Here is a 22,013-nt window from a genome sequence, read left to right as displayed (position 1 = left end):
CACGGATATGAGAAACCAGGCTGCGTGTGTTTGCGCCCTCTGGAGAACTGACGCCATGCACCAAGCTGGCCAATGGAACGCGACAGAAAGTATGGTGGCGCCATCTGTTGTTGGGCCACGAAAACCGAGGCGCGCCGACTGCCTCATTGTTCCCGGAAAGGCCGCAGCCAAGTCACAGAGAAGTGTACGTGTTCAAGCTACACACCATGGCCGAACCGAGCGACACGACTTTAACTTTCTTCACCAAGGCGACGCCGAGTCAATGGAGTTATGTCCTGTCCCTGTACAAAGAAGTCCTCAAGCAGAAGGCCGCGCTGCGCACCAAGAAGGGAGGCCCCGAGGAACTCATCAAGCTCGACGCCTGGCAAGTGGAAAAAAACTTTTTATTCGCTTTCCTCCCTCCCCTTGTTGTCGCGATGGTGCAGAAAAAAGCCAGCACCAAGGCCGTCCGGGCCAAAGAAGCTCTTCTTTGTTGGCAAAAGGCGAACGCGTGTCGCGCGTTTACAAGCCGGCGCACGGTGTCCAGCGATGTTTTAATTCCCTGCTCGAACAGTATACGTGTGCGCGTTGCCGTGTCCGATGCCAGCGTCGAGCCGTGGCTTGCCTCTTCCACCGAAGCGAGCGAGCGAACGAAACGGCGCCCGCGATCTCGCACGCACGGTCTGCCCGCCGCGGCTTTTGACAGCGGGGCGAGCGGACGCCGTTCCGAACCCACTGCTCGCGCGAAACCGTCTCTACTGCTGGCCCGTTCGTCGCGTGCGGCGAACAGCCTCTTGCCCAACGCGCGGCGCTTCGTTTTTATTTTATTTTTTTCTTAGCGGCCGCTGTGCGCGTTTTGTTTTGTTCAAGTGTGCGGCGGCGGCGGACGGATTGCCCTGTTCGCCCCCCCCCTCCTTTCTTCGTTCTTTCCCCCTTCCCCATCTTCGACGTTGTCGTCGTCGACACTTCCTTTCCACCAATCGCTTCCGAATCAACCCGCTTTTGTTTTGGGACGCAATCCCGCACGCGTTTCTTGCTTTATTTGCTCCCGGCATTGTATTCTGTGCTTTTCCTTTTCTTGTTTGCCTGCTTCGCTGGCGTCGAGCCGCGTCCAGAGTGAGAAGGAAATACGTGGGTGGCGTGTGAGGCGAGGGAAAGAGGAAACGGGCACGGGCATGCCACCCTGCGTGCCTGCTGCACGGCACATCGATTCGCGCTGGGACTGCGCTAGGCCTAGCCAGCAGCAGCAGCAGGAACGCTGGGTTCACGCGGCCGCCGCCGCCGCAGGGAAAGAAAGAGATCGAGGCTGGGGAAAAAGAAATGAATACGAACCGGCGAAGGGAGAGCTTTCCCCGCGCCGGGAACGCGAAAAAGAAGGGGCAGTCGGCAAAGGAAGAAAGAAAAAAATCGACGCTGCGTGCGTCACGAAAAAGCCAGCAGCGTCTCTCCTCCTCTTTTCCTCTCGCTCCCCTGCCGTCTCTGCTGGCTCGGAACGTTCGCGGCACGGCCGCTCGCTGACAGTTCGCGCGGCCGGTGTTTCATGCAGCTCGACCCGGCTGGTGTGTGCGTGTGGATGATAGCGCGCCTGCCAGCGGGAGGGGGGAATAGGCGAGGGTGCATGCAGTCTGTCTGCAGGCGGGCCGCGTGCGGTGACCGTGGCGGAGAGGGCGAGGGTAACGAGGAGAGCGAGGGGGACCGGGCTTGTGACAAGGAAGAAAACCGAAGCAACAAAGTCGCAGCAGCAGCGACGGCGGCTCGGTGGTGCTGCTGAAGAACGTGCAAAACAGCGCGCCCGCACTCACTACTCCAGAGAGCGCGCCGAGCGCCGCCTGTCCTCTGAAAGCCGAGGCTGGCACGGGCAGAGCCGGCTTTGCCCGGAGGTTTTTTCCCCCGCTCGATGCTGCTGCTGCTGCTTCAACATTTTTGTTGTTGTTGTGGAAATTTTTTTCTTTTTCAACATCCGGCGCAGCTGAAGCGAGGCGCTCGCCGGCAAAGGGGGAGGGGGAAGATTTCGCTCCGGGGCTGCTGCCGCGGTGAGAGGTTCGATGGGGGGGACGCTGTTTCTTTCCACCCCCCTCTTTCTCATTTTTACCGGCGCGGCCGTCGTTCGCTTTGAGCGGACCGGCGCGCTGTGCTGCTGGGTCGGCGGATAAAAAGCGATTCGCTGGCGGTTCAAGCGAGTCCTCTCCGCTCAGTGGCTCCCTCTCTCTCTCTCACTTTTTTACGTCACTTGCTTACCTTTCTTTTCTGTCATGCCTCTTAATCTAGTTCAGTCCTGTCCACTCGTCGCCCGGCGCGCTGCCTGGCGATTTTCGTTTTCTTTTCGTCGCACGGGCGAAAAAAAATCGCTCGCCGTCCGGCGAATTTTCTTTTCCGCGCCCGCGGTGTCCCTGCGGCCAAAAAATCAAATACGTCGACGCCGCTCTAAGCCTAAAAATGTCTCGATTTGCCATTTAGCTTTTATTTTTCCTGCAGTTACACCGTACTGTCACGCGCTGTCTGCGAATCCTAGGGGGGGAAAAATCGATGCGATCGTTTGCCGAGCGCTAACGAACGGATCGTTACGAAATCGAGTCCGGGAGAAAAATGTGCTTTCTTTTTATCAAGAAGGACCCCAGATTCACCACATTTAGTATTGCTTTTCAATTGGTTGGGAAGGCAGTTCAAAATTGTAAATTCGACTTGTGGTGGGCAATGAACTGCCGCAGCAGCAGGCATTGCAGGAGATTCTTCTGGATTCAGAAAAATATTAGCCAGTTTTAGATGTAAGGGTCCTGACAGGAGAAGCATCTGGCGAAAGGTTGAGCTATCTTTTAAAGCTTTCCATGTAAATAAAGCCTCTGACCTTCATTTCTGTAACTTTTTACCGCACAGCAAGAAGACGAAATACAGAGAAAAGACTCGTGTTTTCTGTGCACTTTATAAAGAAGTTCCACAGGCAGATAGATGTCAGCCAACTAGCTTGCTTGTCCATCTTGCAGCCTGTGACAGTTTAAGTTTTAAGTGCAGTGGTGGGACTGCTGTATTGCCCAAAAACTGCTACAAAGGGCTACAATTTCTGCTACGTGCTGCTACAAAAGGTGTTCGAGAGGGTTCTATGTCTAGCGGTAGCGATTTTGAAAACGAAACCGCAGCTTGTGTTCCATGTTCTTGCACTGCTGTATATCTGGTTACAAATCCGCATCCGTTATGCTTGCTGGACCTGGTTAGGCAAAACAAACGAACACAGCAGGCTGTCGCTTTGTTCGTCTGTCTGAGAAAGAAATTCGGGTTTAGTGCGACAAGTTCAAACATATCTGCTACTCTGTATGTGCTGTCTAGACTTCCGCTAGATAACTCTGTACTCAAAAGACCTGTGGAATCTCCACCCATGTTTTCGTCGGCGTGTTTAGATCGATTTGTGGTTCATAGGATCTAGCGCTTAACCACTTTCGTCTCGTCAAATTATAAAATTTGAAGCCTTCTGGCACACATAGAACAACGAGAACGGCATCAAAATGAAGCTTAGTATAATCAAGATGCACCATATTAGCGAAGAACTATGTGCAGAGCAATAATAATTAGTGCAAGAAAGCCAAAATTAATCCCAATGCACTTGTATAAAGTTGGAACAGAATGTGTGTCTACTCAGCAAAAAATGCTGGCCGATATCCGAGATAGTGAAGTCTAAAAAAAAGGCAGTAAAGCAATGGTTAAGCAAAAGGGCCATTAAGCACGTAAGATGATCCTGTGAAGCAGGGTAAGGTGACAGTGAAGATAACATGACTCAGCAGTGGTTGACATAGAAAGAAGAAAGCGTATTCTGGGGTATTCTCTGTTCCCTCCCAAATAAACAAAGTGGAAAAACATTGAGCACGAAATGACCCGGAAGGCCTTGTCCTTTTTTTTTATGTCAACTGTTGAATCGCCTTTTCTCTTTTTTGCAAGATAAAAGTTCGGTGGTGTCTGAGGACCTTGGCCGAACAAATGCCTGTGGCCATTCCACCTTGTAAAGTGTTCTCCCTGATGGATAAGTGGCTTAAAGTGCGGATGCTGCCCTGGGGAAAAGACTGGACAACTTCTAGCAGATATTTTAACTAATGTTGGCTGATGGGGCAGGGTGTGCATTTGTGAATACTCTTCTGAGCCAATCACACAGAAAGGCGGATTTAGTGGGGGGTTTAGTGAAAATAGATTACTGATGCAAGAGCAAGCCAGGTTTTGATTTAGCATCGGCAGACTCTGCTCCATATTGTCGCATTCAGAAAGGTCCTAGGTCAAGGAGATTCCCTTGACCTAGGACGTGATCAATGCAGGGAAGAATTTGCACAAACAACAGCTCTAATGACTGGAAAAGAGGCAAGTTTGGGGAAGTTGTGCGCAAATATCCATGACAGTTTCCTGCAAAAATCGCCAGAGGGAAATGTGGCGCTATTGTCTATGGGAGCTGCAAGCACAGCTGTTCTGCTAGTATGGGAATGATTGACAGTACAGGTGCAGACAAAAGTAACTGGAACGTTGCATCTGTGATTGAACTGCATCCCCAAATGACCTCTAGCAGCCTCAAGGGGAATCAAGAAGTTATACTATGCATCCACGTATGGCGGCAATTGTAGGAGTTCAATCCCAGTGAGCTCTAGTGGCCTCAAGCATGGGACACTGTGGAAACGCTGCTAGAGGGTATGGGAATGCAATTTGGCCATCGCCTCCAATATCTTAATTACTTTCAATTACCACACCTCTGCATTGATTTGCCTATTGTTTGTCCTTGCTTCAAACGTATTGTGACTTTGCGAACCGAACATTTTCCGCAAAATATTGCGTTAAATGCAACAGTTCGTAGTGATTATGCATGTATGCAGTCTGATTGCCTTCCAAGTTTAGAAAAGTGTCTTTTCGCAATTTGGGCCAGTAAAGGCAAATACAGTTTAAAAAAGTTAAGCCACAAGCACAATGATTCCACATGTGTACTAACAATCATTCCTTTGCAAGCTTAGCTATTACAGCACCATAGTTCCTTATAGTAAATTTAGTGGGGCATCTATGCTAATCTAATGTTACTTAAAGCAGTTAAGTACATCACATTTAGAATTCATTTCATATTTAATTTACACTGTATAAATTGCACCTGTTTCAGCTGTGTTGTTAAATTAGCTGAAATTTTTGTAATTTACTTGGCACAGGTAGTGATATCTTAAATAATGGCTCTCATTCGTAATAACCTGAAAACCATCTGGTAGCAAGATTTCAGTGCAAGTACAAAATGCTTCATTTTTAGTCTGGTGGCTGCATTTGTTGCTGGCAGTTGTGCCGCACTGCATACATGCGCAGTGCATAAACAAACAAACGAAAAATGAGGTGCGTCAAGTTGTCTTAAAGTGATTGAAAGCTTCGAGCCCTGCTTCGGCATTCTCACGCTTAACAGTGGCTTAAATATTCTGGGGAACTTGTGCACAACTTGCCGAGTACATTGTGCGATTGTGTAAACGAATTGAATGGAAATTTGCGTGCACAGCATGTGTGTGTAACAAGGGCTCGCACCGTATTTATATGCTGCGAGTACTTTCGCAACTTTTCTTTGCCTTTTGTTGAGAACGGCTGACGTGCGGGAACTTCGGGCAAGCAGTGTGAAGAGGGAAACACAGCACCTGACCTTTCAGTCATTTCGCAACGCTTATTGCAAGCAGCTGTTGCAGCAGTGATTATTGTTAAACAGAAAAGCTTGTGGGCATATTCCTTTTTTTTTTCTGCCATGTTTTGAAGCATTCTGTGTGTAACTTTGTTAGAAGTAGTAAGTGGCTTACAGTTTGCTCCTCACCTTTTGTCGTATCGCACAGCTGCGTCACTGTGCCTTGCTAAGAGCAGTGTGTAGCGTAAATACGGAAGTGGCATTTATACCACTTCTTGATTTACACGGCCGCTCGTGCTTTCATTGGTTCATTGTGCACTTCAGGGTTCATAGCCCATTCACTTGCATCAAAAGAAGTGTGCAGCTGTGTGCAAGACTCAATGTTTGAAAGCAGAATGCAAAAAAATTTACCTTTGGCTTAAATGTTTTGATTGCCTCCTGTCTGTGCAAGTACTCTACACTACATGCTGGGTTGTGCATAAAATTGGGTTATTAACTAAGTGAAAATTGAAATTTCTCATGTTTAGTTCACAGAACCAATATCAGTAGATATACGTTTACGCATGTGATGAAGTGATGACAACCCTTCAATTAAAAAAAAGGAAAACAGATTCAGAGGCCCTTAAAGCTCCTTAAAATTCTTGAAAACTGTGGTTGGGGGGAGGGGGGGCTTTCGAACATTCATAACAACTCCACACGGGGGCTATGCCATGCACACTGTCTCTCGGTAAACAATCTTTTATATTTATTTTGAATGTTGCTTAACAATTGCATTGTGGCATATTTCTACAGCCAGCTTTTTCTACAGCTTGTTTTAATCACCATCGCGGAGATCGGCAAAGCCAGATAAAGGAACCAAGCCGTGCCACCATGTTGTTGTTTAGTCAGATTGTTTATGCTGCACCTATCCTGGGTCCACTTTTCAGCCTTAGGCAGTACGTAGAAGTGCCTGGTTGAAAGTAAATTCAAGCAATTTGGCTTTAGCAAGAGTATGTCAAGTTTAGCTGAAGTCAGCTGCTACTAGCCATCAGACCAAAAGACGATTGACATCGTGACTATGGGAAAGTCAGCTTAGAAAAGTGACCTGAAGAGCTTGAAGCATGTGTCCAACTGGGCACCTGCTTAGCTGCAAAAAATTGCAGCTAATAAGTCATAAGTTTCACTACTTTTCAGTGCATGTGTATGGATAACGCTTGTTTTCCCCTCCTTGAATTTTGTCTTTTGGCATCTTTGAAATCTCTTAATTGTCCCTTACTTTTGAGTCGAATGTACTGCACAAACCCTGCGTAAGCACCGTTTAATGCCCCCATCGTCCTCCGAACAAGGGCTCTGTTTGAAGAACTCGTGTCAAACCTTCATTTTGGCTTAGTCAATAAGTTTTGCGCTTAACATGGTTTTTACCTTACCAGAAGGGATTCCATTGCTCTTGTACGGACTACATCAACTTTACGGGATTAATGTACCTTGTGGCAATGCATTTTTTGAAGTCAACCTATTTCTTGCCTAGAAAAAAATATTTTGCCAAATTAAGCATATTTAGTCTCTCTAACGTGTATCTTTAGGCTCCTGGGAGGAGTGGAGTGCATTCCAGTAGGCACGGAATGCCAAAGGGCTTGTGTGTATAAATTTATGTGCGTGTCAAGCAACCCCAAGTGATCAAAACTCATCACCAACTGAAATAGCTCCACAGTCTATGCATCACTTTGGGATGTTGAACCTTGTGATTTGATTTGCATAGTCATTCTGGCTAATGGAAGCATCATGTTTAACTTTTCTCGTTCCTCTGCTGTTGTGCAGGTACCAGGAGCAGCTTCCTAAAACCATACAGGCACGCAAAGACAAGCATCTCGTTCACGAAGAGCTTGTTAAAATAATGAAATGGAAACTAATGGTGAGTTTGGCATGCCTGCAGATTTTTACAAATTCATTGTAACATGCTCGATTTTTTTAGTGCTTGTTTGCAAAATAATGCAAATGCAGTTGCTGACCTTTTTTTTTTCCCGAGAAAGATATCTCAAACCTGCTCAATTATTGGATCTTATCCACAGCACCACCACCTGCTCCTTTGGAGTAACATATAATGGCAAATAACATTTCAACTGCCGTTAAGTAAATGTTTCATGAACTTAACGAACATGTCCATTTGTCTGTGGAGCATGTCGTTTCATCTATCAGCAACTATAGACCAAAGTGCTTGTGTACAGTCCCCACAAAGCAGTCTGAATATTTTGCACCAAACATTGGTAATTTTTGTCCTTGGCTGTAGTAATTTTTTCTCACTTTAGGGTTTGTAGGTCTCATGCACACCAGCTTCCCGAATCACTGAGTATGTAACAGTGTCGGCCAAACTTAATCTGAACGCAGAACCAGTGCTGTCAAACCCCTTTATAAATATCTTCTTGTCATAAGGATCACATTTGTTGGGTACAGTAAGGTAAGCCATGATAACTTGCTGATATAACAATTTTCACGTTAACATCACAGTCATGAGTTTGAGTGCTTTCAACCACTTAATACAGCTCAGGTAACATTAAAGGCCTTGCCATTAGAACTTTCTTTGACAGAGGATTGCTTGACAGGTAATGCTGGTCGCTTTTTCTCCAGTAAAGTAGTGTGAAGGAACTTCCATTTAAATTCCAAAGGGGTGTTATCTCTCTAGCCTATGCTGTACAGACATCTACTCTTGCCTAGAGCACCCAAGCACTGCAAGGTGAAGGTGATATTCTTGAGTTGTAAAGACGTTTGTGACGAAAGATGTTTGTGTGCAGTGGTGGTCACCCTGACCAAGTACGCTTCACAACTTTGTGAACAGTATCCTGAACCTACAGTTGCCTTGGTATTAGTACTTCTATTTGCACTGCAGCCCAGTACTCGAGGGCACTAAGCAAGATTGTTGACATATGCACATCACAATGACTGTGGTTCTAATACATTACAACACACATCATGTTGCAGCCTTGTGATGCGAAAATTTCAGTCGCTGCAGGTGCTTGCTCTGCTCTTGATGGCTCACAAACTGCCATCTTTGCTCTGTTATAGCGGGGCAAGTACCGGCCACAACTGCTGGACCTGGTGCGCATCAACACAGAGCTGGCAGTGAAGTCTACGAGCAAGAAAGCATTCCGCAAGTTGCCCAACCTGTCGGGCGCCATCACAGCACTGACCAACCTGAAGGGCATCGGGCCAGCCACGGCATCGGCCATCCTCGCTGCAGCCTTCCCTGAGCAGGCGCCCTACATGGCTGACGAGAGCATGCTGAGCACACCAGGTGTCGAGGCCACTGACTACACCCTGGCTGAGTACCTCAACTATGCCGAGCGCATCAAGACCTGCACCGAGCAGCTAGCAGAGAAAGGTCAGTTGTGTGCATCTGCTGTTGCAATGCAATGAGATGGTTGCCAAGGGAAGGGAAGCACAGTACAAGACGCCGGAGAAGTAGGCAGATGTGATGAAATTGGGAAATTTTGCAGGTAATATAGGATGGTCTCTGCTGGTGCAAGATGGGTAATTGGAGGTCTAGTTGGTTGAGCATGTTAAAGGTAACTGTACCACTGAGCTACAAGAATGAGCAGCGGAAAAAATGTACCACACTTGGACAAGCGTGTAATTGGTGATCATCGGCAGAGGCCTTCACACTGCAGTAGACATAAATTAGGCTGACAGTGATAACGGTTGTTGTGATGGAATAAAAGCGATACTTGCAACACTATGTGAAGAGAGACAAAGACTGCAGCGTGGATTGGAGAGCGAAGGTGCGTAGCTGGTGTACCAGCTGAAGAATAAGCAGGATTGGAACTGGGAAGTTATGTAATGGATGGAGCCAGGTAACGAGTTGTCTATTAAAGTAACGGAATGGTTGCCAAGTAGAGGGAACTCGGTCGAGGATGGCAGATGATTAGGTGAAGTGATGAGGAAATTTTGGGGGATAGGATGGCGTCAGATGACGCAAGACGAGCGTAACTGAAGATAGCTAAGACGCCTTTATTCTGCAGTTGACGTAACTAGGCTGATGTAACTTTTGCAACCAGGCAGCTGATTGTTGAATTCTACCCTGGTGGGGCTTGCAAATTAAGTTTTAACTTGACACTGTTAAGATTGAAAGAAGCATTTGTAACGTGCATTGAGGCCTTTCAGCACATTCAAGCACAGCCAAATTAAAAGCTGGGTCAATTTGACTGGTAATAACCAAAGACGGTGCCCGATGCTGCCAATGCAATGCAGGAGCCCTGCATTACACTGGCAACCTCTTGAAGCTGTGAAATGCATGGATGATGCATTGATGTGCGGATGGTACCGTATTTACATGGTTTAACACCCCCAAATCTAATGTGCACCTGAATGTAACATGCGCCCAACTTACAGAAGAAAAATATACAGCCGACTCATTACAACGGACCCTGATAATCCGACAAAACATGTCTGTTTTGTCCTAACTCTGTAATATCCGAAACGCTTCATTTCCAAAACTTTGGTCACAGTGGCTTCCGCCCTGCCTTCCTCTTGCGCGCACGATATTGAGCCCTGATCGTCAGCTGCTTCTCTCAAGTCGGTTGTCAGCCTGTGTCGACACGGCCAAAGTCCGTTTTATATGCCCAATTTTGATAAAAATTGCCGATAATTTTGTCCGCTGTAGCTAATAGTCTGTTGTAGCGCGGTCCGTTAAAAGTGAACTTCGTTGCATTAACGAAATAGGTAGAGCAAACTAACTATGCTCCGTTATATCCGAAAGTCCATTGTACTGAGCATAGACAGTAGTTTGTCCCCACGTTCACAATCGGAAAAACGAGACAGAATTTTCAAAGGGGAACTGTTTTTTGTGAACTTTCATACTAAAGGCAGTTTGTTGTCACCGCCATTTGCGCTTCATTAGCCACAGATTCCAAGCACACAGTGGCACTATTCTTGAGCGATCACATTTAGAGATGCTGCTATCACTATGACGAGATTCGACATGACTCGGCCTCAGATTAGTCCAAATGTGCAGCCTGGAGTGTGTGGCACTCTGCGTAGATAGTGAGCTTAGCACAGTGCCAGAAACGCTGGTGGTCGTATACAGCGACGCATCTGTTGCAGAGTCGTGCAAAATCTTATGAAAGGGATAGTATCTCCAATGTGATCGTAGTCAAGTACAAAATAAACCCATAGCTACCTTCAAGAAAACAATCTCTGCCGCCATCTCATGATGGCGAAGACGCTGCATATGAGAGCTTTAACGATAGGCTGTTGTCAACACCATGAACACAGTTTTGGTTTGTTACCTAATTGTAATGTGCAGACAACTTTCAGATCTTCTGTTTTCTTTAAAAAAAGAATGGTGCATGTTATATTCGTGCAAATACGATATTGAGAGTGTTCCAGTTATAGAAGCCGGGCTGCAACAGTGTTAAGCTAAGTCTGACTAGTGTCCATTAATGGTATGTACTGTTAAGTGGTCCTGTGTAATCCACTGTGCTGGTAAATGCATTGTTCTTTAATAGCATTAAAGAGCCCATTAGCAGATAATGCAAGCAGCCTGCAGTGTGTAGTACAAAGCAAATACAATGGGGAGAGTAGTTCCTGCTGCTGCAGAAGCAACATTTATCCACTAGGGAGTTAAATTAGCACTTTTAGTCACTGGAAAAGCATTGAGCAGTAATCATATTGCTGAATATGTGAAGTACGTTGTGGGGTCTCAAACTTTCTCTAGGGACAAAGGAACGACAACACAGTAGTGCAAACAATCAAAAGGGAATTTATTGCACCTTTCATACACTAATGTCTGCTGGCCAAATTATTACCCATAAAACATGCCGATGGGCACGCAACAAATCGAGGGCGTCGGACTCACCGCAACCAGATAGCAAGTGACTATGTTCACCCCTATGCTGTATGCCAACGCCTAATCATTCGCATGTACAGTCACGCGAGTGGTGGCATGTTCGAACAATTGTGTTCATCCATTCCGAAGTCTGCTCCTAAGCCTTTCACACAATGGTTCCACGAATGGTGTGCGAGCGCGTGAAATGTCCGTGCAGCTCCCAAGCTAAAGAGGGAGAGCCCACTCCCTTTCACACCCCAGTAACCCTCCATTAGGAGGTAGTGTTAGCAGCGCAACACTTGCACCATCTCGTAATATGCTGCAACCACACTGATTGCTGCCAGTGTTAGCTACGCAGAGAAGTTGGATTACAGGAGGCGCATGCGGGGAAAACGATACTGGGGGACGCGTGAGAGGTGAGCATCCCTACAACATTTACACTGTCCATGATGTCATATGTTCGGATGTTGAGAATGAAGGAGCTAGAGCTAGAGGTTCGCAAAATTGTCAGAATGATCGTATAGCCTGAGAAAAAAAATTCTTTCTCGTTTCACTTTTGATTAATGTTGTGCTTCAGTAAAATATCTACTGAAGCTTTCGTGATGGTGGAGGCCTTGGATGCGTTTTGCACTCTCCGTCCTGATGCAGCCTGATGTGTGTCGTGATAAAGTGAAACTACCACACACATGATACTGTCAGGTCAGGCTGTGGGTTGTGCAAAAGTAGTTTCAAGCTGTATTGGCTTTATATCCACACTGCGAGCTTATGCTGTTCCATCTAGTAAGTGTGCACATGAGCTTAGTAGGCATTCACAGTACAGTGCAGTCCACCTATAACGCTGTCAAGAAAAACGAAAAATCCAGTCGTTATAACCTATCATCACTATACAGTTGACGACCAATAATTCTGACTCCACAGGGAATGTAAATAAGTCCGAACTATCGGATGTCCGAAAAAGTGAATGTATAAAAAAAATACAATTTCATTTACATTTTAAGGCCCCTGTGCAAGGAATAAGTATATTCGTTGCCACACGCACTTCCGCTTACGTGCAACCAAGTACACCTGTATTTCTCGGTCGGCGACTGTATGTGGACTGCTATAAAGAAAAGCTACCCAACCTACCTTTGTAGCTCCAAAACGAAATTTGCCACTTGCGGTAAAAAATAGATGTAAAAGGCAGGCTGTGAGGTTTATTTATATGAAGGCGAATCAGAAAGTCCTTGCCCCTTTTTTTAGCCAAATTATGGCTGCAAATGCAGTGTAAATACTATTCCCAATGGTGGGCATTTCTTGGGCCAGCCCAGCCTTATCTGCCAGTAGTTCCACATCATACAAGCAACAAAGTGCGATTCGTTTTTTATGGAGCAGGGGACGAACGCCCATCAATATTCACAGCCCACATGTGGGAAAAGGTGTTTTCAGTCTACTGAAGCAAGTTCCTGGCAGGACAGCAATTCACGTGCAACGATGAAGCCAAGACAGCAGTCAGCCGGACGAATTCTACCACGGGGGCATATCGAATTTGGTGCTGCGATGGGACAAATTTTTGGATCGGTGTGGGGACTGTGGAAAAATGGTGTAAGGTGCATACAATATTATGTATATCTGTAATTACCTGTGTGTACCTTATTTTGGCTAATCGATGCCACAGGCACTCTTTTCCAGCCAGTTTCGGTTTCAATAAAAAAAAATAGGGGCAAATATTTTTCTAACTTGCCCTCATACCTAAACAGCATGTCAAGCGCTGGGCACACTGAAAATTTTAAATCTGCATTTGCTTTGGCAGCAGGCATACATCATGCTGAATGGTGGCAACTTTGTGGCCACCATGTCTGGGACCCACCTTATGGCATCTGAAACTTTGGTTGCTGTTATATATTGGTCCTATGTGATGAGTGGCAGTGCCACAGGCTCAACAATTGAGAAGGTGCAAAAAAAGCTGGAGACTCCATACTTGTCTTATGTATTCAACACCCCTACAGGTGTGCTTGTTCGCCTTGTTGGTTGTGGTGAACATCTTGCATTACAAAAATACGAAGGGCAAACTGGGCAAAGAAGGTAAAGCATACGAGTGCTGACACTACTAATGCGTGCTTTCTTGTCCAACTTGTCCTTCATTGTTTCGTGCTGTAAAATTGTCTCCATGTTCCTACGCTCCACAAAAAGCCACGCTTTTCAGGGTCGAGGATTGCTTTGTCACTCAAACCCTGCTTTTGCCTTGCTCTCTTCTGCAGATCCTAACAGCACGTGGACACCGCACAAGGTAGAGCTGGTTCTCTGGGCACACTATGTGGCACGGGAGCTGAAGCCATCACTTCTAGATGACCTTTCCAAGTACAAAGAGCCCCTGCCATCCGCCAACGGCAATGGACCCTCGGCCACCACCACCTCGAGCGACGCAGCAGATGACCACCACAACGTTGCCTCCAATGGCGCAGCTGAGGACGCGCCCTTGTCATCGCCGTCAGATTCGCGGTCCAGCGCAGACCTGGGTCAGGTCACGAATGATGAAAGCTGTAGCCAGGACGGGCCAGCGGAGAACAACGGGACGGTGACAACGGAGCGAGCTGGCGAATCGGCAGAAGATGACAGTTCCTCATCGGCCATCATCGCCACAGATGACGCAGTCGTGCCAGATGTGACAGGGAAAGGCGCTAAGCGGGACCTTGAAGAAGAGGAGGAGGAGTCTGCTGAGAGCGACAAGAAAAAGGCGCGAGCGTGAGACTTCGCCATCGTGCCCCGTCCCACCCACCTCCTCGCCGACACCATCTTTCGATGAAGAGAGAAAGAGGACTTGTTTATTTCTCACCTCCCACACTTCCCTTTCCCCATGTCACTCCTTATGTGCTTTCTTTTTCTTCATTTTGTTTTCTAACTCTTCTGACTTCTTCACCGTTTTCCTTTTCGTTTTGTTAAACTTATGTGTAATTGTGATTAGGTGTCTTCTACCGACTCTGTATTTACCGTCTAGTTACCTCATTACTTCAGTCTTCTTTCCCTCATTCTGGCAAGAAGCTCACTTTCATTTATTCTTTCCTTCGCCCTTCATTCACCTTTGCCCCCTCCTCCCCTTTTTTTTTTCTTTCCATCACCGCTTTTAGAACTTGTCCTGACCTCGCCGTGTGAAACGTTTGCCACAGGCATCGGGATGCCCCACACAGCTGCGCCGCGTCTGTTTTATCGCCGGGATGTCAACCCTAGGGACCTTAGTCCTCCGCCCAGGCTCTTCCTTGTTCAGAACTGTCGAGCACTGTGCAGATGGCTTTTTTCCTTGTTGTATGTCACTACCATCTCGAAGAGTTGGTCAATATAAAAAAATGAAATTGGGAAACCAGCAATGCTCTTGGCTCGTTACTGCCTCTGGTGCATAGTCTGCAGACTTTCGGGACGTGTAGTTTCTTACTGTGCCTCCTAGAGGGAAATGTTATGCTGCTGCCAGAGAGCTTTATTTAAAGGGCACCATTGCAGTACGAGAATGCTGCGATATGGAAGGTTCAACTATATCTTGGAATGTCACTTGGCTTGAAATGCGGTAACGCCTGCAAAAAAATGCTTTCTCGGAATGAAGTCTTCGTAACAAGTCGTAGTTCTATTTACTGCATGTATGCCTGCTGACTTCCAATATAAGTAAAGGAAGAAAATGAAAACAGTTTATATCACCATACAATGATCACAAACCTCATCCTTGGTTCTGCTGACATTTTATATAAACAAATTCTTTACAAACGAGTACAAGTGGTCACGGGAAGATGGATCAAGATTTGAATTAACTGATCAACACTTGTGGAAGATAAAAGCCGTTTCGACAAGGACACTTGTATGACCTGACAAAAGACAAGTCCCCTTTTTGAAACGGTTGGCTCTGACTTGAGACTTTCTTTCTTCAATTGTTGTTGGTGAGTTCTTGTGTAGTCCATCATGGCCACAAGATGTATATACAATGTGTGTTGGCTGTCTTGGAAAGACGTCTTTCCAAACCCTGCACACACCAGCATTCACTTTCATGCAATGGGTTGCCACTTTGTGTAATTATAAGTAGCTCTTGGGGAAGAAACCCTTCCCACAGACTTGTTCGGGCAGTCTTTTTTTCGCAGTGGTGCAACGAGTGCTGCATCCCATTGAAAAAATGGGTAATTGAAGGTGGGTTGCAGTGCCTTAACCTAGCTTGTGAATTAAGCGATGTTCCCTAAAGCTTGTGGCATTCCGCAGTTTTGCCTAAGTGGGAAAGCTGGTATCTGCAGCCACTTATGTTGCTACGCACAAGACTGATGTGACCAAACTGTTAAAAACCTAGTCGCGTGTGTGATGGTAGCATGAATAATGTCAATATCGTGAAACTGCTTCTAGGCTCTGTTTGATTCAAGAAAATTGCCCTTTTGTGTTTCCCTGTTGTATTTTCCCATTGTAACTTGAGAAAGTGGCACATAGGAGGTCTGCATTTGTTGCTTGGCAAACTGGCAGCACGTCGGATTTGGTAGTGTTGATGTTGCGCTTCCTCATAGGGCTTTTTCCGAGCACTCTTTTGACAGTAGGTGCTGTAAAGTTATTTCCATTTTGACCCTGCGACAAAATTGGCCAGATTTATGTACATGGTCCAGAGGCTATTAAGGCTATTTTGGCACTGTTTACTCAGCTAGGCTTCTTCCTGCTTTCTTCAAGGTAGCTGGAAGGGCTCACCACCTGAGAAGTGCACAGTACTTTCTTACTTAACGCTTTGGCTTACTATAGAAAAGCATGGGCCATGCGTCAACTCGGGTCCCTAGGCTGCTGACGTCTGCGGCTGCGGCTCTCCTAGAGCAGCAGTGAGGCACTGAAGCCTGGTCACATGACGTAAACGTCTTTGTCTTTCTCTTGTAATCCCGACTGCCACGTCCCTTGCGTCAGCACGGGCAGCTTGTTCGGGCGCAACAGTTTCCTGTTACTCCGGGATAACCCACACACCAGTTCCCGATATTTCCCTATTGCTGTAAAATTGTGGGAGCGTGATCTTGCCTTAGGGCCTTAGTGTTGTTGAAAAGGACTTTTTTTGCAAGCTGGCAGGGAATGAATTGTCCACTTGATTTCTTTCCCTCCCCAGGACTGTATTCTCTAGCACACATTTTTACACACTTCCAACTGTTCTTTTGAAACTCCCTCCCCTCCCAATTTACAAGTGTATTGATAATTACATTCAGGTTGGAGTGATTACTTTTTTTTTGCTCACTTTTTACAATAAATGAAAAGCAGGCAGGAAGTGTGCATTCTGCATCTTCAGTCTTCCTTTGTCAATCTTTGTATTGCAAGCAGCTCGACGTCCTCAAGTTAGCGTGTACCACGTAAGTGGGCCAAATTGCAAGTAGTCCAAACGGGAATAAGCAACTTGCAGCTGGGTTTACTCGCCATCCAAGGAAAATGTACACCAATGTGCCAGATGCGCATGCACCTGCATGGTTTCTTGTCGCGAATGCTTATGCCAAATCTATATTCATTAAGTCCTTATGCTATACTTGGAGTGTGACAAATGCGTCAGGAGAGGGAACCTCCCTATCCCATGATTGTCTGCCCCTACTGCGGGTCCTCCCTCCCTCCCCTGTGCTGACTGCACACTAACGTGACCCTGACATCGCTACACTGGTAGTCCATCGAGCTTGCCCCCTTTATGTGACCTTGATTTCACTACCTCGCTGGTAGCCCACCTTGTACGGCTTTCCCATGTGACATTAATGCACCACGACAATGGCCTACCATCAGATGTCCCTCTCGCATCAGGAGCTTACCTTCTCACCTGCTGCTCAAAAAACATGTTGAATTTTGGATCCCTTCAATAATCGGAGAAAAACTGCCTTTTGGAGACTACAAAGTCTCACATAATGCAGACAAACTGGCGCTATGTTAGCCAAACGTGCTATGTAGAATCTGCTTTTTCGCACATGTCGAGCTACCATACTTGGCATTTCTTGGCAACCATAAGAATTCAACATGGATCCATGATGAAAGTTGATCATGGCTAGCTGTGTTAAGGGAGGCCTTGACGCACATTTTCAACATTGATGATATACAGGCTGTCCCAGCTAACTTTAGCCAGAGTTTAAAAATATGCAAATGCCATGTAGATGGACAACCAAGGTAATGTTTGCTATCGCTTGAAGATGCTCCGGATTATTTTTTTCTTTCTACCTTATTACATTAGTCCTAATTAACTTCTGAAATGCAAGATGAAAAGCGTCAAAAAAACTAGACCAACTCATAAACTCCCGATACAGCTTTCTCGCTCAATACATGCTACGTAGTGTTTTTCTGAGCGTGAAAGAAGCCTGCGAATACACTCAAAGTGCCTCGAGCGGTCAGTCGCGCGGCAATTTTGCGTGCATTTGCGGGTTTATTTCACGCTCTGAAAAACATTTTATGTAGCACGTATCGAGTGACAGAAAGCTGTATCGGGAGTTTTTCATGTCGCTCCATAACTTTCTCATTGACACTTTTCAACCAATTATGATTGAGAAGTTGATTAATTAAGACTAATTACCCAATCAGGCGGAATGGAAAAAAATCAAGTATCTTCAAGCGACAGTAAACAACATTACCTTGGTTCTGTCCAGCGGTATGGCATTCCAAAATCAAGGTATTGTAGCAATAGATGCATGTTGTAGTGGACTTCCGTTAATTCGAACTTGATGGGATCGTAAAAAGTTATGGAGTTATCCCGCGGGTCGAATTAAGCAAAAAAAAAAAAACGGCAGATAAAGAAAAACGCCAGGACACCGCCAATTCATTTGGCGCTCTTTGCCAGACTAACGTGGCCCCAAATCGAACATGCATCCACTCTTTATGGTATCAAACCAGAAAATTAAAATAGAAATGACATTATAGTGATCCTGAACAAAGCAGCACTTAAAAGGGAGTCAAAAAGGAGTCGCGGCTACCTCGACTCTTCTTTTTCCATTGGTAGTCCCAAAAGGAGGTCAGCCCTCACGTATGAAATAAAGGACTCCCATGCTGCTTATTGACTCCCTTCATTAGGATATTAACACTCTAAAAACGTTTACACCCTTTTGGGTTGTATTTTGTCCCCAAACAATAATCGTCATCTGTCTTAGCCGCACTTCCTTTCTTGCTTGCGCGTTATCAGCTTGACACAGCATTCTCGGCAGGAAAATATCGAGCGCCGAGTTTTCAAGAGAGGAAGCACAAGCAAGGCAGATGACGATTATCGTTTGGGGATAAGCCCCAAAGGGTGTAAACTTTTTTTAGAGCAGTTTAGCATGCTCCCGGCGTTTCAGCGAGAAAAGCCTGCATGCGGAAGCCCCCGGCTCTCGTAACAAGAGAAACGATATTGCGTGGGAACCTTCGAGAATAGTCGTAAAACGTAAGCGAATATAGCCGAACGCTTCAAAAAAGCTAGTAGACTTATTAAAGGAATGGTGCGTTGAACGACATACGTATTTGTTGCAGAGAGGATATTATATACGCATCGTTTCTTCTTTCATTTCGCAATGCCGCGGAGAACAGAACTGTTCTAACCAGGCCCATCTCTAGCGGTAGTATATAGCGCTAGGCATCACGTGCATCTCAACTTGAAGGCCGTTGGCAGTCGTCAACGAACGCATGCTTGTCCTGCGGCGAAATTCACCTTTGTTCCACTGCAGCGAACCTGATAAACGGGCGAACGAGCCAAAACAAGCTCTTCGCTTTAAAAGATGAAACCAGCAAATCTTGCGTTCACGGAATGAAAATTTATTGACACTTAAGGCAGCTCCGGCGATTTTTCTATGTCCACTGATCTAGCTTATATGTTCTCTTTTGCACTCTAATTACCTGTGCGAATTAAACTATATGGCTGCAAGTCATTTAGTTTTTCTGAAAACGAATTTTAGAGATTGGTTGCGTTCCCGACTCATGACTTTGACTTTACTGGCCACCCTGTGTTTGTGCCATACATGGAGGTGCCATCAGAGACTACACCGCCACTGATATCGTTGCTTAAATCGCCGCTGTCTAATTATGAAACTCTGTAAATGGGCCCTTTGTCGTCAGGAGACATATCAGCTTCGCTTCGTTGGCGTTTGCGCCAAGTGTACTGCGTGTTTAGCACGCGTTCTGTGTGTTTACATTATGGTAGTGCAGGGTCTGACGTGATCGACTCATGAGCTATAAAACCCCTTAAACTTCGTAATGTAGCGACACTCTCCTCCTCGCTTCTATCTTTCACGCTCCCTCCTCGACCGTGGCGCCGCCTACACTGCTCGAGCGTAGCAACGGCGCCAACATGCGCTCCTCGCCACTCCGTAGACGCTTCTCGAGCAAAAATGGCGCTGATGCGCGGCGCGAGGGCCCACGTGATGCTATAATTAGGCCAATAGCGACGCGGCGTCGGCCTCAGCACGCGAGGAGGAGGCAGCATTCTTCAAAGCGTGGCACTACTTTACGAAGTTTAAGGGGCTTTAATGAGCTACCCGTTTCGGTATCTCGTTTATTGGTCATTTAAAATTATTGATGAACATTTAAGCAAACTGAATCACCCTACCGGTGACAGGACTGTCAATGTCATTTGAAAATGACAATATCCTTATAAGTTTAAAAAAAACGCCGGAGTTGCCCTTTAATGCACATCGTCGTCCCAGATCTCATACAGCACTTCATTGCCGTCTCTGTACCACAACATATATCGTTCTCCGTACGGTCCACTGCGCGTTCAATAAACACGATGGTGGCCTAGTGGTGTCGCGGTAGACCGCGTCATTTGCGTTGCCGCGCTCGAGTAGCGGGTCGAATGCCGGCCCCGGCGGCCGTATTCCGATGGGGGCGGAATGAGAAAACGCTCATGTGCCGTGTATTGGGTTAAAGAACATTTAGGTTTTCAACAGTAATCAGATCGGTCGACCACTACGGTGCGTTTCGTAATCAGATCGGGGTTTTGGTATTAAAATCCCATATTTATTTTTATTATGGCCTACGGCTTCCCTACCAGAAAAATGGGGGTAAGCGAAGCTTGTCCTGCGTGCATCGTATACCTTCGTCACGGTTAAATAACCCACCAGTAACGGTGCCGGATTGCTTCGGTCTCCTGCTTGCTCAGCTCGGTATCCTCTTCTCGTTGCTGTCGGATTGCCTGGGTTCGGGCGGCTCTAAAGGCGCCTATATAGTCCGACGTTATCGGCGTGCGGGCGAGCGTGGTTAGACGCTGGGCGCGTCCGGTTACGTTGGCGAAGCCAGTGCATGCGTCGAACCATCGGTTGAGCTTTATATAAACGCTGTTCTCGCCAACGTGACGTAACGTGGGCGCGCACTCACGCTATGTCGGGCTATATTTAAGCTTTAACGGTTGGATACGCACGCCCTTGCACGGGCGCGAGTTCTCGCCGCCACTCGTCAGAGGCTGCCAGTTCCTCGGGGGAACGCACAACGTGTGGCCGTCCCATCCGTTTTCCGAGAATGAGCTGAACGGAAACGAAACCGACGCAGCGCACGCGTGAAATGACTCCGATAGCGCGCGCCTATGCAGCTGGAATCCTTGCTTATGACTCGCGCTCCGGCCGCAGCTGTCAACTCAACAAACCGCCCTTTCCCGCAGCTACTCTGGATGCAACTGGGTTTTCGCGTGACTACATCGCCACCGAAACTTGTGAGCCAATCCAAGCTTCGCTTGAAAAAGGAAAAGTTGCAGTTGACGTGTGTGCCAATGAAATGAGAGTTTTACAGAATTTAAAAAAAATCGTCGATGGCAGCCTAAAACTATTATTCAGAGCCAGACATTACTAGCACAAGAAATGGTGACTAACAGAAATTCACTAATAACTTAGTTCCTTTATGGCACATATTGCAATTTATGAATTGCAGCCGGTGAGATTGCCAGACGTATTCATTTGAAATTAATTTCCAGGAAGACACCAGTTTAGATATTTCACCAAGTCTGGGACGAAATACATGGTAATTCTAGTTACTTTTGTGCTTAAATGCATAAAAGAGCATTTTGTTAAATAATGTAAGCAGAACAACAGTGTACATTAGGGAGAGTGATAGCGCATATCTCCAAACCAGTGTCATTCTGCAAATTCATTTCAAGTGGATATGCTTTTCAAGCTCACTGGCTACAATCCGTAAATTACGACATGTGCCGTAAAGTAATTAATAGCAAGTTAATTAGTTGAAAATTAGTTTAGATTTCTCTAGCAAGTATATCCGCCGCGGGAATTATGTGCTACAATTTTTAGTATAAAATCTCGTCCATTGTTTTCTGCAGGCTAAGTGTAATCTGCATGCTTGTGACAAAGCAAATACATACCACACTTGTTTTACATTCTCTTTTCGTACAACTGTTTTCGCCTTATACACGCGTGGCATAGGTATATACACACATGGCATCGGTAGAACTTTGATGGGACATAAGAAATGTTTTCAAGCTTTGAATAATCCTGCTCAAATACTAGAATTATGTTATCTGCAATAGGCAAATTTCTTAAATTACATAAGACTTAAATACGATCGCCCCATATATAGCCTGCAAAAATATTGGTGAGTGAGAACTCGCTTATTCTGCCGGACCTATGCAACACAACCTCTAGATGTGCACTCGCATACCACAACATAGATTAGATTGTCTCACACAGCAAGGTTCTGCATCCAAGCTATGCAAACAGTAAACAGAAG

At 46.1% G+C, this 22,013-nt stretch overlaps 1 protein-coding gene across 1 annotated transcript; it reads left to right on the top strand.

The window, feature by feature from the left end:
- The first annotated feature begins 114 nt into the window (after positions 1–114).
- Amun (protein amun) lies at positions 115–16,640 on the top strand. Its single transcript, XM_050176887.3, has 4 exons — positions 115–364; positions 7,385–7,478; positions 8,627–8,942; positions 13,622–16,640. Exons 1-4 carry the CDS (start codon positions 207–209, stop codon positions 14,107–14,109), a joined length of 1,056 nt encoding a protein of 351 aa, XP_050032844.1. The 5' UTR covers positions 115–206; the 3' UTR covers positions 14,110–16,640.
- The last annotated feature ends 5,373 nt before the right edge of the window (positions 16,641–22,013 follow it).

This window comes from Dermacentor andersoni, chromosome 8 (genome assembly GCF_023375885.2).
Source record: "Dermacentor andersoni chromosome 8, qqDerAnde1_hic_scaffold, whole genome shotgun sequence".
NCBI lineage: Eukaryota > Metazoa > Arthropoda > Arachnida > Ixodida > Ixodidae > Dermacentor > Dermacentor andersoni.
This window is presented reverse-complemented; position numbering and strand designations above follow the sequence as displayed.

Coding starts and splice junctions, on each gene's coding strand:
- Amun (XM_050176887.3), top strand. CDS start 207: ATGGCCGAACCGAGCGACACGACTTTAACTTTCTTCACCAAGGCGACG. Junction 365..7,384: donor CTCATCAAGCTCGACGCCTG/GCAAGTGGAAAA, acceptor GCTGTTGTGCAG/GTACCAGGAGCAGCTTCCTA. Junction 8,943..13,621: donor CGAGCAGCTAGCAGAGAAAG/GTCAGTTGTGTG, acceptor TCTCTTCTGCAG/ATCCTAACAGCACGTGGACA.